The following is a 16658-nucleotide window of genomic DNA, read 5'->3' as shown; positions in this document are numbered from 1 at the left end:
AAATGTTTAACAATGGGCTCTTGCGGTTGGGGAGCACAGCCAGATTTGTAGTATTTGCTGGTTTCTGTGGTATCAATAGTCTCTAAATAGCCAGCTCCGAACCACAACCCAACATCAATGAATGAGGGAGTTAGAAAGAGATGAGAAAACTGGCCTGCAAGCCGGAGTGCCAGGACACCAATGGGTGTAAAGGACACAAGAATATTTTTAGTCTCGGAGATAACATTCTATTCCCCAAGTTATTCCTGAAGGTCTTCTTTACTATAAAGATAATGTCACTGACTCTTGACTAGCACGTGGGAACAAACTAGAATTCCGAGCCACCTGTGTAACACACGTGATTATTTCTGGTCAACAAGGCTCTGCAGAGACGGGCACAGCAGGTGTGAATGCTGCCCACTGACAGGCCTGCTTACAAGGCCAGCCCTTGGCTGCATCTGGGAATGTTGGTTCTGGGAGAGTTCTCGCCTCTCTAATTGATAAGCATAGTTTACTGTGCTAAAACTATTTGTGCAAACAACATGGTTTATTTTGAATACCTGCTTTCCTCCTGGGAGTCTGGAATGTGGGCCCGTGACAAGCAGAAGGTGCCTATGTGACCAGCTCCCAGTAAAAACCATGGGCACTTAGTCTATACTAGTGTCTAATGGACAACATTTCACATGCCTGGTTTCCCCCAGGCTTCATGCTATGCATCGTTTGCTGATTTTTCTTTATATCTTTTCACTGTAATAAATCATAGCCATGCGTCCCAGCGAATCGGATGCACAATTCCATCTTTGGGGTTGAGGGGGCACAAAGAAGGACAAGAGAGAAATGACGGTTCTTCCCATTTGCAAGTTCTAGATATTTCCCATCACCTCTAATCTAGATGAATCTGCTAAACCAAGTCTGCTTTGAAAGGTCATCGATGCCTCAGTGAGATACTTCCAGTCTGACAGGAGAGTCCCTTGGAAAGTGTGCCAGAGACAAGCAGGCGAGCTGCATTGCTCCCTCTCTGGCCCCTCCCCTATAGTCAGTGCAGCAAAAAGGGTTGCCCTGCCTGAATGAATACCTAAGGCCCCACCCTCCCCCTTACAGCCTATCAGCTGCACCAAGACAAAGAAATATGGCCCAAATGAAATAAACAAAGCAACAAACAACAAGAGTTGGAGAGGTTGTGGAGAAGAGGGGACCCTAGTTCACTGCTGGTGGGATTGCAGACTGGTACAACCATTATGGAAAACAGTATGCAATTTTCTAAGAAAACTAAAATTGGACCTGCCTTTTGACCCAGCAATTCCACTGCTGGGACTGTATCCTAAGAACCCTAAAACACCAATCCCAAAGAACTTATGCACCCTAGTGTTCACAGCAGCACAATTTACAATAGCCAAGTGTGGGAAGCAACCTAGGTGCCCATCAGTAAATGAATGGATCCAAAAACTATGGTACATATACACAATGGAATTCTATGCAGCAGAAAGAAATAAGGAACTCCTACCCTTTGCAACATCATAGATGGAACTGGAAAGCATTATGCTGAGTGAAATAAGCCAGATGGTGAAAGACAAATACCATATGATCTCACCTTTAACAGGAACCTTAAACAACAAAACAAACAAGCAAGCAAAATATAACCAAAGACACTGAAATAGAGAACAGGCTGACAGGGACCAGAGGGGAGAGGGGAGGGAATTTCAGGGGAAAAGGGGAAGAAAGGTTTACAGGAACAAGTATAAAGGACACATGGACAAAAACTAAGGGGGTGGAAATGGGAGGGAGATGGGGAGCACTGGGGGGGGTGAGCTGGGATGGGAGTAAAAGACAGAAAACTGTACTTGAACAACAACTAAAATAAATAAAATTTGCAAAAATGTAAAAAAAAAAAGAAAGAAAAGAAAGGTTTTCTCTTTCTGAAAACCTCAGAAAGAGAACTAAGCGATGAGATTGCCAACCTATCTGATGGAGAATTTAAAGCCCTAGCAATCAAAATGCTCACAGAACTGATTGAGCTTGCTCAGAAAATGAAAGGACAAACAAAAGATACTCAAAATGAAATAAAGCAAAATATTCAGAGTACCAATAGTGACAAGAAGGAAACCAGGATTCAAGCAACAATTTGGAACAAAAGAAAGAAATAAACATCCAACTGGATCAGAACAAAGAAACAAGAATCCAAAAAATGAAGAGAGGCTGAGGATTCTCTGAGACAACCTGAAACATTCCAATATCCAAATTATAGGGGCGCCAGAAGGAGAAGAACAGCAGCAAGAAATTGAAAACTTATCCAAACAAATAATGAAGGAAAACTTCTCTAATCTGGCCAAGGAAATAGACTTCCAGGAAGTCCAGGAAGCTCACAGAGTCCCAAAGAAGTTGGACCCAAGGAAGCACACACCAAGGCACATCACAATTACATCACCCAAGATTAAAGATAAGGAGAGGATTTTAAAAGTAGCAAGGGAAAAGGAGACAGTTACCTACAAAGGAGTGCCTATAAGGATATCAGCTGATTTCTCAAAAGAAACCTTGCAAGCAAGAAGGAGCTGGAAAGAAGTATTCCAAGTCATGAAAGAGAAGGACCTACATCCAAGATTACTCTATCCAGCAAAGCTTTCATTTAGAATTGAAGGGCAGATAAAGTGCTTCCCAGATAAGGCCAAGTTAAAGGAGTTCATCATTATTAAGCCCTTGTTATATGAAACATTAAAGGGACTTATCTATGAAAAAGAAGATAAAAAATATGAACAATAAAATGACAGCAAACTCACAACTATCAACAAATGAACCTAAAAGAAAAGAAAAACAATGAAAACAAAAACCAAGCAAACAACTAGAACAGAAACAGAATCAGAGAAATGGACATCACATAGAGGGAGTTCAGTGGGGAGGGGGAAGGGAGGAATGGGAGGAAAAGGTACAGGGAAGAAGAAGCGTAATTAGTAGGCATAAAATAGAGGAGGAGAGATAAAAAATGCTCTAACAGAGGACTTAAAGAACTTACATGTACAACCATGGACATGAACTAAGGGTGGGGGGGAATGGGGGATGGTTGGTGGGCAGGATGGAGAGGGGATAAAGGGGAAAAAACCTGAAAAACTGTAATAGCATAATCAATAAAAAATACTTTAAAAAGGTCATCTAGAATGTGCAGTGCTTAAAAACTACAAGAGCTTAATTTATTTTCAGTACACAAATTTTCTGAAAGGCATTCTTCATACAGGATGAAGCCCGTTAGTACTTAAACTCATAAAGTGTGCTGTTCACCAACAGACAGCTGCTTATGTACCCACCAGCAACCACTGCTCTGTATTTTGAACCGGGGAAGTAAAATAAGCATATAATTTACTGTCTAAACTTTTCAAACTGAAACAGAGCACCAGTGATAATTATGCCAGGTATAAACTGTTGACATGGCAAAGGGGACTCTGTAAAGTCATTCTAGTAAGAAACCAAGTTCATGACAGAAGAAAACTAGATAGTTCTACAAAAACCCAAATTCTTCCTCACCTACAATAAGCTATCTCAATTCAAAGACAGAAAAAACCCTCAGTCCCAGAGGAGAAAAAGATTTAAGCTGGACTGAAGAAGGGGAAGGTTTAGAGCCGATGGAGCTGCAAGGAGAGTCTGAGGGAGGGAACAGAGTCCGAACAAGGCACGACTGGCAGATCAAAAGGTTCTGTCTGAAACCGTCAGAGATGAGAGTAAAGGCAGCACAGAGAGAATGAATGTAAATTTCATTCTACGGACACTGCAAAAGCTTGAGGAAGGTATTGACGAGAGTAAAGCAGAATTTCAAGAAGGTTAACACGAGGGTGCTGTAGAATAGACCGAGTCAGTGGTGCACCCGGGTGCGTGTGAACATAAGGAGACCTCTTCGTTAGCAAGGTTGAAGATGTTTGGTCTATCTCGGCAAGAAAGTGAAGCTTAAGGAAGTGAGAGTCCAGGGGAAAAGTCAAAGGCAATTTTGATATGAAAAATACCAGTTTTAATTTTAACATAATCAAATAAATGAGAAGTAGGAGTAAAATGTGTGAGATTTCAGTGTGTCACTAAGAAGCGGTCAAGTCCAGGGCATGGAAACATGGTTGGCACGATGAAATCACTACCGGAGAGACATTCAGCAGGACGTTATAGACTGTATGAAAATAGAAAAGATGTTGGGGACACAAACTTAGGGATAAGAAGAGAGGTATAAGGGTAGAAACTAAAGGATTTCCTTCTTTTAAGAGGTAGGTATGAGAGGAACCTGTTCAAGTATATTTAGTGACATGTGGAAACCCAAAATCTGAGTTTCTAAAAGAATTTCCTTTCTCCTAATTATAAAAATATGACATATTCATTACTATATTTATATTTACGTATTATCATAAAGAGAAATATAAAGATTATATGAATTTTTATTCCGATTGTTAATATTTTGATGTGTAAAAGTTACTTTAAGCAAACCTGAATAACGCTGCACATACAATCTAGTTTAAACTGCTTTTTTCCACGTAAGCTAATAAATATTTCATGTCTTTAAATGATTTTTCCAATAAAATCTTACATAGCCATATTACATCTCATTTTTCATCAAACTATATGTATTTACCCCCATTATTCTTTTGTGCCATTTCAAGTGTTTCTAAATTTGTGCACTGCAAGAGTTGTCTGGCCTCAAGAGAGTTACACCATTTATTTTTATGCCCATTGCTGACCATTTCTCTTGGGTAAATTCCTGTTAATAGGAATAATTTCAACTATCTTTTGCATTAAAAATTTGTTGAAAAACGTCATAAAATTCACCTTAAGAATGATTGAATGATTTTGTTTCTACCAGAGAAGCAAAAGGTTCCTCGGTTTTCCATACTATCACTAATGGTGGGTATCTTTTAATGAATTAAACTAACATTCTGCCGTTATTACTAACTTACATTGTATTTTAAAACATGTGACACTGAAATAGAATATTCACTATGGTTTATATTTCTTCTTTGATGAAATGCCAATTCATACTCTTGGCCGATTTTTTCAACTGAAGACCAACTTTTTCACACTGATTTGTGGATGAGTCTTATGTATGAGTGATGGTAATCCTAAATCCTATGCTATATAAATTCCCTAACACTTTGCTTTTGAATTTGATTTAATGTCCTATAAAACAGACATTTTTGTATGCATTCTGGTCTTCCTCCATTTCCTTCAGGATTTCTTCCTTTTATTTTGTGCTTAGAAAGAAATCACCCACTCCCATATTAAGTGTTACTTCTCTCCATGCACTACTGTAAAGTCTACAATTTTGACAAGTCTGTTTAACAGTGTCTTTAATACATTATACTGGAACAAATGAACATCCAGATTAAAAAAATAATTACACTCTACCACTATCTTACATCACAACAAAAAGTAAAATGGATTAAAGACTTCAACATAAGACCTGAAGCCATAAAATGCCTAGAAGAAAATGTAGGTGATGAGCTCCTTAACACAGGTCTTGGCAATGCTTTTCTGAATCTCAAAGCAAAAGCAAAAGCAATAGCAAAAGTAAACAAATGAGACTACATCACACTAAAAAGCTTTTACATAACAAAGGAAACCATCAACAAAATGAAAAAAGAGACATTGAATGGAAGAAAATATTTGGAAATCATTTATCTGATAAGGAGGGGGCTAATATCTAAAACATAAATATCTGATACAACTCAATAGCAAAAAACAAACAATCCTATTGAAAATGCACAGATTTGAATAGACGTTTTACCAAAGAAAACATACAGATGGCCAACAGGTACATGAAAAGACCCTCAACATCATTAATTATCGAGGAAATGCAAGTCAAAACCATAATGAGATATCACCTCACACCTGTTAGAATGCTCTCATCACAAAGACAAGATATAACAAGTGTTGGTAACAATGTAAATTTGTGCAGCCACTATGAAAAACAGTGTGAAAGTTCCTCAAAAAATTAAAAATAGAACTACCATGTGATCCAGCGAATTTCACTTCTAGGTATCTATCTGAAGAAAACACCACCAACTCAAAAGGAAGTACATGCCCTGGCTGGTGGCTCCGTGGGCTGGGGCACCTTCCCACACACTAAACGGTTGAGGGTTCAGTCCCGAGGCAGGACATGTACAGGAGGCATCCAATTAATGTTTTTCACATTGATGTTTCTCTCTCTTTCTCTCTCCCCTTCCTCTCTCTCTAACAAAAGTAGATAAAAAAATATCCTTGGGTGAGGATTTAAAAAAAAGAGGTATGCACGCCCACATTTACTGCAAAATTCTTCATAATAGCCAAGCTACTACGGACAAATTAAATGTCCATAGCTGGATGGATAATTAAATAAATTATGACACATATAAAATTATATTACATACATTATTATATATATGGAATAGTTTTCAGCCCCCCAAAAGTATAAAATCTTGCCATTTTGAAAACCTGGATAGACCTTGAGGGCATTACGATAAATGCAAAGTCAGACAAAGAAAGACAAATGCCATATGATCTCTCTTATGTGTGGAATCTAAACATAAGTAAGTAAGTAGATAAACAAATAAATACTCATAGATGAAGAGAACAGGCTGGTGGCCGCCAGAGTCAGGAGGCAGAGCCTGGGGGATAAAATTTAAAAAAGAGAGAAAGAATTGATGATAAAATAATGCAGGCATAGTGACAGCTTTCCTGGTAGAACAAATGGTAAGTGCAAAGGTCTTGAAGTATGCCCAATCTTGGCTAATTTGGGCAAGACCGAAGGTTAATATAACCAAAACATAAAGAGTCAGGAAAGAAAAAGGGGGGGGGGCAGTAGTGGTAATCATATGGAACATGTCAACACAATACTAAATCGCAGCATAGTAATTCATAAGACTAAGTATGCCCTTGAAAATTAAAAATATTATTTTTCCTTAATGATAGACTTTTTTCCCATTTCACTTTAATCACAAAACCTTTTTATAGGCAAACAACTATACATTCAATTACCCTGTTTTAATACCAGGCATTAATAACAAAATAGGTTATAATGAACTCATGTTTAAATAACACTTCCCAATATTAAATATATTTAAATGAAGAAATTCAATTCCTTCAATGACAATATGAGAATGTAGAAAAAAGGAGTCAGAGCCAAAAAAATAACCCTCTCATGGCTTTTGATGCAGTGGAACTCCTGTCATTCTCTAACTCATCCTGCAGCAGCCCTGTGGCTGAATGTGGAGGTAAGGGAAATAAGAGAAAGAATACGGAGAACAGATGACCAGGTTGAATTGGAAAAGCAGCTAATTGGCTTTGCCAGATCAGGCATTTTTTAAAACTTTTTAAAAAGATTTTATTTATTTATTTTTAGAGACGCAGAGTGAGGGAGGGAGGAAGAGAGGGAGAGAAACACCAATGTGTGGCTGTCTCTTGTGCGCCCCCTACTGGGGACCTGGCCTACAACCCAGGCATCAGCCCTGACTGGGAATCAAACCAGCGACCCTTTGGTTTGCAGGCCAGCACTCAGTCCACTGAGCCACACTAGCCAGGGCAGGATGAGGCATTTAAAAGAGGTTCGGACTGTGATACCTACTGACACCTACAAGTACAGAGAGAGGAGAAAAGAAGAGACTAAAGGAGACTGAACATTGCACAGGGTTCCCTGGCAAGGTCTGGAGAGCAGTAATGACCACAGGGTGAAACAAGTAACTCCCACCTTGCGGCTCTGAGACAACCACGGTAGATTTGAGGAAAAGTGTGGGTGGAGTGTTAAGATATTTTTGCTTTTAAGGTTTAAATGACAAGACAGTCCATTTTTAAAAATCATATTCTCATCACTGGAACTAGAACTCCATTATTCCTTCGTAAAAGGACTACAAGATTTTCCTTCTTATAATTTAACTACTACCAATGAAAAGGACAGATATTTCAGAAAGAGGGAAGAATTGAACTGCTTATATGCATATGTTAGTGGAATACTTGTTGCCTTGTTCTTTAAGAAAACTGATGCAAAATAACTGACATTTTAAAATGTGTAATTGTATACCTTTTTTCTCCTAGTGCTAACCCAATGCCTTAAAAACAGATATTTTCAAATTACCATAAAAGCTGTAAAATGAATTTAATAGGTCCTATTGTTTAAAATATGCCCAACAGAAGAAAATGAAAAGTTTTATTTCATTCTTTCTCATTGAAGGAAATACTAATTATTCATTTGGAACTGCTAGTATTAAATGTTCAGGACCATGCCTGCTCATAGTAAATGCTCAATTAACTTAAGCATCGTCCTTCTTCTCTCTCCCTTCTCCTGTCTTCCTCTCCTTTCCCCTTTTTTTCTCTTTCTTTTTTGTTTATTAAAGAGTAGCAGATTCTGAGATACTTCTACCTTTGGAAATTTGAACTTCACACGACTTAATGCTAATTAATGCCCTCTCCACATTCCAATTGGAAAAGCTTACCTCCTGCAGATGAGACTCCTTTTTCTTTGCAGACAAATTTAAATGTTTGTCAAGAATAGAATAATATTTTTCACTCTCCTTGTCAAACTTCTTCTTTCCATCCTAGGAGATAACAATAACAACAAAACATTCTAATTAGAGCCTCATGAAAGATTTTCACCATTCCCATCAAACGTCAAAGAAAATTATTTAAGATTAAGTGAGCTCCGACTCGTATGTGCAAAGCTATATGAAGTAGATTAGAAAGAAGGGCATGAAACACAAGTCATTTCAATATACACTCTCCTAAAGAAGCTCATGGGACTACTGCATGGAAGGGGCTAGAATGGCTACAGTAAGAATCCCTTTGAGTCGAGTCTTTATAATTGATTCTCAACGAGAGATGCTGATCTAGTCCATCTAGACCGAGAGAAAATGCCTCCTTTAGGCCTTTGTGGTGATTCACGTGAGATAACATGTAATCACTTTACAGAACCACGGGCACAGAGTCTTCTCAAGAAATCGTCATTTCCAGCCACAAAAAGACAGCTGATCATTCAAAACAACTCATTCTTGACAGGGAGAACAATGGACTTTTAAAAGCATAAAATCATTAAATCAGACAGTTTAAACTCAAATCAAAAGTACTGTCAACAACTGTATCATATAGTCAACATAAGTATTAACTGACCTTTGCTTACTTCTAAGAGTATGTTTTGGTTTTGAAGGGATAGTTGTAACCAGCATAGTCTTTTGTAGCGAAATGCAAATGGAATAAAATTTAAAAGGAACAGGACATGCTTGGGCATATAATCTTCTGCAACCATAAACATGTATGTTTTTTCCACTTATGAGTCCATATAAACTAAATATTAGGTAACCACACTCAAATTTCATTGGACAAAGTAGTACTACTTTTTGCTTTGATTTCAGTGTTTCTGGAAGGACAATCTCTGAACAAGCATAATCAGAGTCAAGTATTTTTAAGCCTGTTTAAAATGCAGATTTCTACTTCTCCCATCCAGAGACATTGTTATTTTTAACAAGCTTTACAATGTTGTACACCTTCAACTAATTGAAAAACAACTAAAAAAATAAGCTCTATGATTATTATGCATACTGTTTTGCTTTATTATTTGCAAAAGTATTTAGAAGAAGTTAATTAAAAACAATGGATGGATGGATGGATGGATGGAAAGACTGAAGGATGGACAGATGGGGCACAAAAGGGAAGATGGGAGGGAAAGACAAGCAGAACTCTGGTCTATCTTTCCTACTATTCTGAGGTCATCAGATCCAGGTTAATATATCCAGGTAATTCTATCCTGATGAACTCGATACCTCAATTATATTTGCAGGAATTCAGGATGACCTAGTTCCTTATAAGGGTCTACAGAAAGCTAATTGGTAAAATTGCACTGAATGTAAAGAGTGAGTAGGCTTCCGCTGTAACAATTCAAATCACTTTTGGACCACTTAAGAAGTACTGGTATGTTTGCACTTCACAACCTGTAAATGAGGGGGAAAAGTCAAAACCCTCACAGGATTTCCATGACCTAAGGAGAAAATGTGGTCCTACTAGGAGAAAGACAATCAAAAAATAAATCCAAAAAAGGGCCGTTGAGGAACTCACACAACACAATACACAGACCCAAAAGGAAGCAAGGAAGCAGAAACCTCAGGGTGGCAGGAGCGTGACCGCGCCACTTCTGGAACACACCTGGCGGGAACCTTTCACCTTCTGCTCAATGATGTTACTCTTAAACTGGCATTTCATGCTCACACCTCACCTGCCCAATCTACCTCTCCCAAATCTCTCTCACCAGCCCCTCTGACCTCCTCTTCTCTGCTTGATCCTCTCCAGGCCATCTCCCCTTGACATAAATGCTCATTTCTTCCAATTTCAACATATTCAAGTTTAGCATCCTGCTCAAATTGACCTCATTCACAAGTCCCCCCACCAACTCTCTCTCCCTTGTGATCGCGGACACAGTTTTACATACAGGTTTCTTACTGTGTTCGTGTTTCATTGCACATTGTAGCAAAGAAATTTAGGTATGCCCTATCCTCCTTAAAACTGAATTTCTCAGCGAGTGCTCAATAAATAGTTAATGAAAAAAATAAAATTCCTCTTCCAACACTGACCACCACAATCCCTCACTGATATATCATTTGCTCAAAAAGCCAATGTCCATGTTACAAGGGATAATTCTGCACAAATGGGTTTGAGCCTTAGCTCAAACCCAACGGCACATACTCGTTTGGGGGGCAACCATGTGCATTACAGTATAGCTCATGAAAGTGAATTACTTTCATTTCCCACTGGGCGCCTAACATTTCTCACTGTGCAGAGAAGAAGAAACTGGCGGAAGGAAAAGAGGACACAGCTGTGGTGACTGCACTCGCATCTTTGCTTTCAGTCACTGCTTGACGGCATTTGGGGAAATGTTAATTCAGGGCCAAACATCAGCATTCCTGGCAGTACAAAAATTATTCCCAGAAGCACTTCCTGGACTTCATTCAAACCCAGGCCCTCACACCATGGGGCCAGCAAAGAAAGATCTACTCAAAGGTTCCAATGCTGTAGACAACAGACCATACTCAATGCTAGCATAAAATTAAGGAGCTGAGTTGGAGGAGTGGGCCACATGAAGGACAACCATGATCTAGGGAAGCACGTTCCAGAAAACAAACACACTTCTTGCAATTCACACCTCCCCTAAAAAGCCATGATTTACTGTGCCCGTAAGCCAGGTCTATCTGGACTCAGTAACTCAACGGCACACATCCACCTCTTGTCTCCATTTACTTGTGGATATCACGCTAAGAATTTTCTCTCAAACCACTGCTGCAGAGAGAAAGAAATAACCCGTGAATCTTTACTAAATGCTGTGCACAATCACTGTCTTCTTATTGTCATGGCATGATTCATAAGATACTACATTTCAATGACACATTTTCTATCAATCAACAGTGAGTGCATTTGAATTAAGTAATCATTAAAAACGAAGACCTATATGTATGTATGTGTCTTCACATAAATGTGCATATGATAAAATATGTAAAAACAGTTCACTGAAAATGGCAAATTAGTCCCCAAACCTGATTAGAGTTGGAGAAAGTGTATGAGAAGCTCTGGGTCTACATTTTCCAAACTGCACTGCATTCATTCTCAGCACAGTGATCAGGGCTCCACTGAGCTTCCAAGCTTAGCAATCATGGTCACGTCACACCTTCCTTCCACACACTGAAGTGAGGAATAAGAGGTGATCATCACAACACAAATTCCTACTGTCGATTTTACTCTTAAACAAAACATTTATTTCTACAGTTGTACGTATAACTGTAGGAATATCATGAAAATAAAAATATTAAATTGTACATAGTTGTTGAAAACAAGATCAAACCAATGCCTCCCACTGACCACAAGAGGGTACCAAAGATAAAGAACAGACTCAACCACAACATTTAGAAAAGCACAAATAGATCTCCTCAGGGTTATCCAATGCATTTTTCTGTAAAAGACTACTGCAAAGTTTTGTTTAAATAACTGCCTTAGCAGCCTTTGTTTTAATGTTACCATTGCTGTAAATTTTTAAAATAAAGGGAGTAAAAAATATTTTATATATTTCTTTTAAAAATTGATTTATGCACTGGATTATTAAGACAATCCCATTATTGTAACTGCCACACAGGATATTGCAAAATTTCCCATGCATATATGTCATCATGTTAGGGTAACTAATAGCTAAATAAGCATTATGTGTATATTTTAAAATGCCCTTCAAGAGATTGCACAGTAGTAGAAAAAGGAATATAAAGAGTAATAAATACCAAGAGCTAAATTTCTATTTCAAAAACATCTAGAATTCTTATAAGTTAGCACTGTGGTGGGCATTGGGAGGATATGACATAGTCCTGACCACACCAGTCCTGGCTAGACTTCTTCCTCCTCTGATGGTGGGGTTTTCTCACTGCCTAGAATGGTGGCCCATGGCAACGTCACCACCTCTGAGTTCCAGAAGGGCCAGATGCTGGAATATTCCAAACACACACTCTATTGAGTGCCCTGAGGCCCAAGAGATTCTTGGTATCGGGAAACCCAAGTTGCTGAGAATCTTAGTGTAGCTTACACAGCAATGTCACCCTGAGGGTGACTGCATCCAAACATCCCAGTCTCCCCCACCCATTTTCCCTGCGTCCCTCTTCCTCAATCTACTGAAAAATAGATGTTACAAAAGAGCTCTTTCCAGGGTTAGGTTAGTTACACCAGCATAAGTCACCACCTCCATCCCATTCCCAATTACCTCACCACTCCAACCGCCAAGTGATCAGATTCATAAGAACCAAAGGTTTCAAATTTGCCTTTATAAGGATCTCCTACAAACTAGAGGGACAGAATAATGAAGAGAAGTATGTGTGAAGGATGTGCAGAAATAATACAGACAAGGAAAGCCAAAAGGGTAACAGACATATAAAGAGTTCTTCAAACTCATAAGTAGTAAGAGAAAAGCAAATTAAAATATTAAGATATCACATCACCTCTATCAGATATTGGCAGGAGTTAGAAGGCTGAATCACACTACATGCTGGGCGCATGTGGAGATAGAGGACCCCTCGGGTACTACGGGTGGGATTTTGCAGCAGATTGTAGCAGGGTGACACTTTTCTAAAGATAAATGTTACACTACTAAGTAGCAAAACGTGTGCCCTAAGAGCCAGCTTCTGTGTGTACTTTCCAAAAAGACCCTTACAGAAAAGTCCACAGGGAGAGAGGAACAAGGATATGCATCTGGGGAAAGAAGAAGATGGCCAGGGTGTTCATTAGTAGACATAAAGTGAATTAGACGTGAAGTGTGGAGTGCTATACGGAAATCAAAAGAAAATATTACAAGTGGGTGGATCTTAAAACACAAGTATGAGTGAAAAATAAACAGGAAATTCTTCATGTAAGTCAAAAAGCCATGCAAAAAACATACCAATTTTATAGAACATAAAGCAAAAATATACACATTAAACTCATAAGAATGGTTGTTATATGAGAAAAATGTGAATGAGATATGAGTAAATTAATAAAACATGAAGAAAACAGATTTAAAAAGATAAGACAATTAGGAGATTAATCAGAAAGCCCAATATCTGACTAACAGAACTACCAAAAAAGAAAATGTAGTGAAGGAACTATCTAAAAAAATACATGAGCATTTCCAGAACTGATTTTTAAAAATTTCCATATTCAAATGGCAAAATATGTGCAAGGCACAATAAAGGAGAAAATACCCAAAATATATAAAATATTATAAAACCATAAATAAAAATGAAAACCTAAAAGCAGAGGTCAAATACACATCATCAGAAATCAAAACAGTAATGAATCTGCAACAAATCCACAGGAAGTTATAAAACAAAGGGGCAGGGTTTTCCATATTCTAAAGAACAATCATTTCCAACCCCGATTTCCACATCCAGTCAAACTGTCAATCTGTATTGAGGACAGAGTAAAAATATTTATAAACATGGAGGGCCTCAAAAGTTTTACCAGCTAGGTGTTTATTTCTCATGAAGATACTGAGAGGGGTGCTCCACGAAAATGCAGAAATAAGCCCCCCCAAAGTGAGACATAGGTTCTAGGAAAACAGTGGTTATAAGAGGCAAAGGGAATTCCCAGGGTGTCCAGTCACATACTTTGTGATCGAAACATTCATGAAAACAGATGGACTAGTAAGCCTCTCAACTTCAAAGCAACCAGTTAAGATGAGATTTGGTAAGAGACAGGAGGAATGTCTCTTACCAAAAAATAATAATAATAAAATGGAGAATACATCTAATGTGTTTGAATATATTAAAATGTGTTTGTAGTTATATCTGTGCACTGGGAAACAGTATTTCAGGAAAACTTAAAGAGTAAGGCAATTATTAACTCTAGGAAAAACAAACATGCAAAAAATGCAATCACTGAACTTAGCATGGCTCATCTATGAACAATAATTACGTGATGTAAACTCTGACCACCGATTTTTTTTAAATGTGACTTAACTGCATAGTTGGAGGGCAGCCGGAGAACTATACACAGAGGTGGTGGCTGTGGTGTGGTAAGGGTGCTGGAGAGTCATGTTCTGTACGAGGCAAGTTAACTTACAATGCCTAACAGTGAAGAAAGAAAAACGAGAGTGAGCATCTTATTTAGCAAATTGGAGGGAAACCTGAAACAGCTTCAGGAAAGCCAAGTGGTTGTCTGGTGAGAACTCCGGAGGGGAGAGAGAGTAGGGAGTGAACTTACTTCATAGCTGACAGACACTTCATACTACTGAATTTTCAAAAACTATGTCTTTGATAAAAATTAAATTCAGTCAAAAATAGGAGAGGAAAACAGGAATTACTTAAAGACTTGAGCTATATAGAGAGAAAAGGAGAAATACAAAATTTAGAAGGATACCAAGAAGGGAATAGAAATTAGATTACAGAAAAAAAGAAAGTTTTCTAAGGGTATACTGACAGCTTACCCACATTTTAGTTCTTTATGAGTTCTTTTGTTAATTTCAGCCTTTATTAAATAACAATTTTGTGGCTAGTATTGCTGCCTGGGCTAACCAAGACTACAGGGTAACCAACCTTTCTTAAGTGGCTACAAAGTATCTTGTACTACCAGATCTCTCCACACAAACCCTACAAGGTAAGAATAATCACCCCCATTTTACAAACATAAAGTAGTGGCAAAGAAGAAAAGTGATCTGAATAAAAGCACAGAATGTTTCATGGACAAAGTAGATAGCCAAAATCAAACCGCCTTGTTTCGAAGCTCAAGCTACTTGGACAATAAAATGCCGCCTGAAGAAGCCTGAAAACTAAAACTACAGCAATTCATTTTAACTTCCCTCCCCTTACAAACAAAACAACAATAACAAAAGAGCAGGAGTGAGGAGCACAGAGGAAACAAAGAGAATAGAGGGGACTTCTGGTTTCTGGCTGCCCTGTTCTTACAAGAAGTAAAAGCTGAACCAACTGAAAAATTAACAAAGATCCCTCAGAGTACTGAGGTCACAGGGCAAGCCACTGCTCGTCAAATCAGAGAGCCAGCCAGGCAGAGGCAGAGAATCATAACTTCCTGGAGCAGAAATCCCCTTGCACTGGGGCAGGAAAACCTGAGCTGTCACTGGAGAATTGCAGGAGGCTGAGTATGGTGAATCTGAGTGATAAACATCTCCAGGGGGCCCCTCATACACAGCCCCCCTAATAACGGTGTTAGTTTTACCTCCTGGAGCTCTACTAAATTCGCACAGTGAACATGAAAGAAAAATCCCCTCCTGCATCCTGCAGGTGTAGGAGAAAAAGGAACCATTTCGAAAAGGAACCAGTTTGAAATATATCAGAGTATTTTGTTTTTCTGTCCCCAGAACGAACGGCAGATAAAAAAAGACAACATTTGATGGAGACTGATTATGACCATTCTGGTATCTCACTGAAACGGAGGAGGTATTTTTTCCTTACCTCCTAGGGTGAACACAACACCAAGTGAAAATTAATTTTATGTATTATTTAAATATAACACTTTAGTCTAAAGTTCCTGGAAACCAGCCTGGGGTAAGGCTTCCCTGCTGAAGTTTGCTTACAATCCTTGGGGAGCAAGAGGAAGGGAAAACAGGCAGACAGACAAGAAAAAAAGGAAAATACAAGTCTTTATTATTGATCTGACCACACAAGCAGGAGGAAAGATAGCCAGTCGCTCACAGTGTAACACATCTCCATTCAGTTTTTACAAAACCAACACACCTCAGGACTTTTCCCTGGCTAAGCAAGCAGGAAGAAAGATTTATCTGCCAAGAGTTGGTCCAACTTTGCTCCATGGGATACGAACTCTTGGCACTTCAGATTGTCACCTGGCCCCTCAGGAGCTGTGTGGGGACAGAAACCCGGGTGCTGCTCCACCAAGAGTCTAGCAGTGTGCCTGTGACCAGGAGCTGCTGCAACGCCCCCCCTACCCTGCAGTTGCAGGGGAAAACTCACCCTTCCAGCTTTTCTAAATTCTCATTTCCACAACTAGACTGAAGGGTTCCCCACGATATGGATAATAAAGACAGAAAGAGTGTGTGTGTGCCAGAGAGAGAGAAAAAGACATTGGCTTAGACTGAGTGATTCAACCCAACATGGTAACAGTGCAGAGGCTGAGAAATCCTGGACTAGGCTAGACGTTGTACATGGTACTCCCCACATTAAAAGGGGGGGGGGCTCAATGTATAAATGCTTAAGGAATGAATTATAATTAGCCAATTCTAT

General features: G+C 38.8%; 1 protein-coding gene across 1 annotated transcript in view; it reads right to left on the bottom strand.

Moving 5' to 3' along the window:
- Positions 1-16658, bottom strand: part of ARHGAP42 (Rho GTPase activating protein 42) — a 251945-nt gene that overhangs the window by 58408 nt on the left and 176879 nt on the right. Inside the window, exon 5 of the mRNA XM_037029702.1 lies at positions 8406-8507. Coding sequence (XP_036885597.1) covers positions 8406-8507 — 102 coding nt within the window. The remainder of the gene's footprint in view (positions 1-8405; positions 8508-16658) is intronic.

Source organism: Sturnira hondurensis, unplaced genomic scaffold (genome assembly GCF_014824575.4).
Source record: "Sturnira hondurensis isolate 20B ecotype Veracruz unplaced genomic scaffold, ASM1482457v3 Scaffold0020489, whole genome shotgun sequence".
In the NCBI taxonomy this organism is placed as follows: Eukaryota; Metazoa; Chordata; class Mammalia; order Chiroptera; family Phyllostomidae; genus Sturnira; species Sturnira hondurensis.
This window is presented reverse-complemented; position numbering and strand designations above follow the sequence as displayed.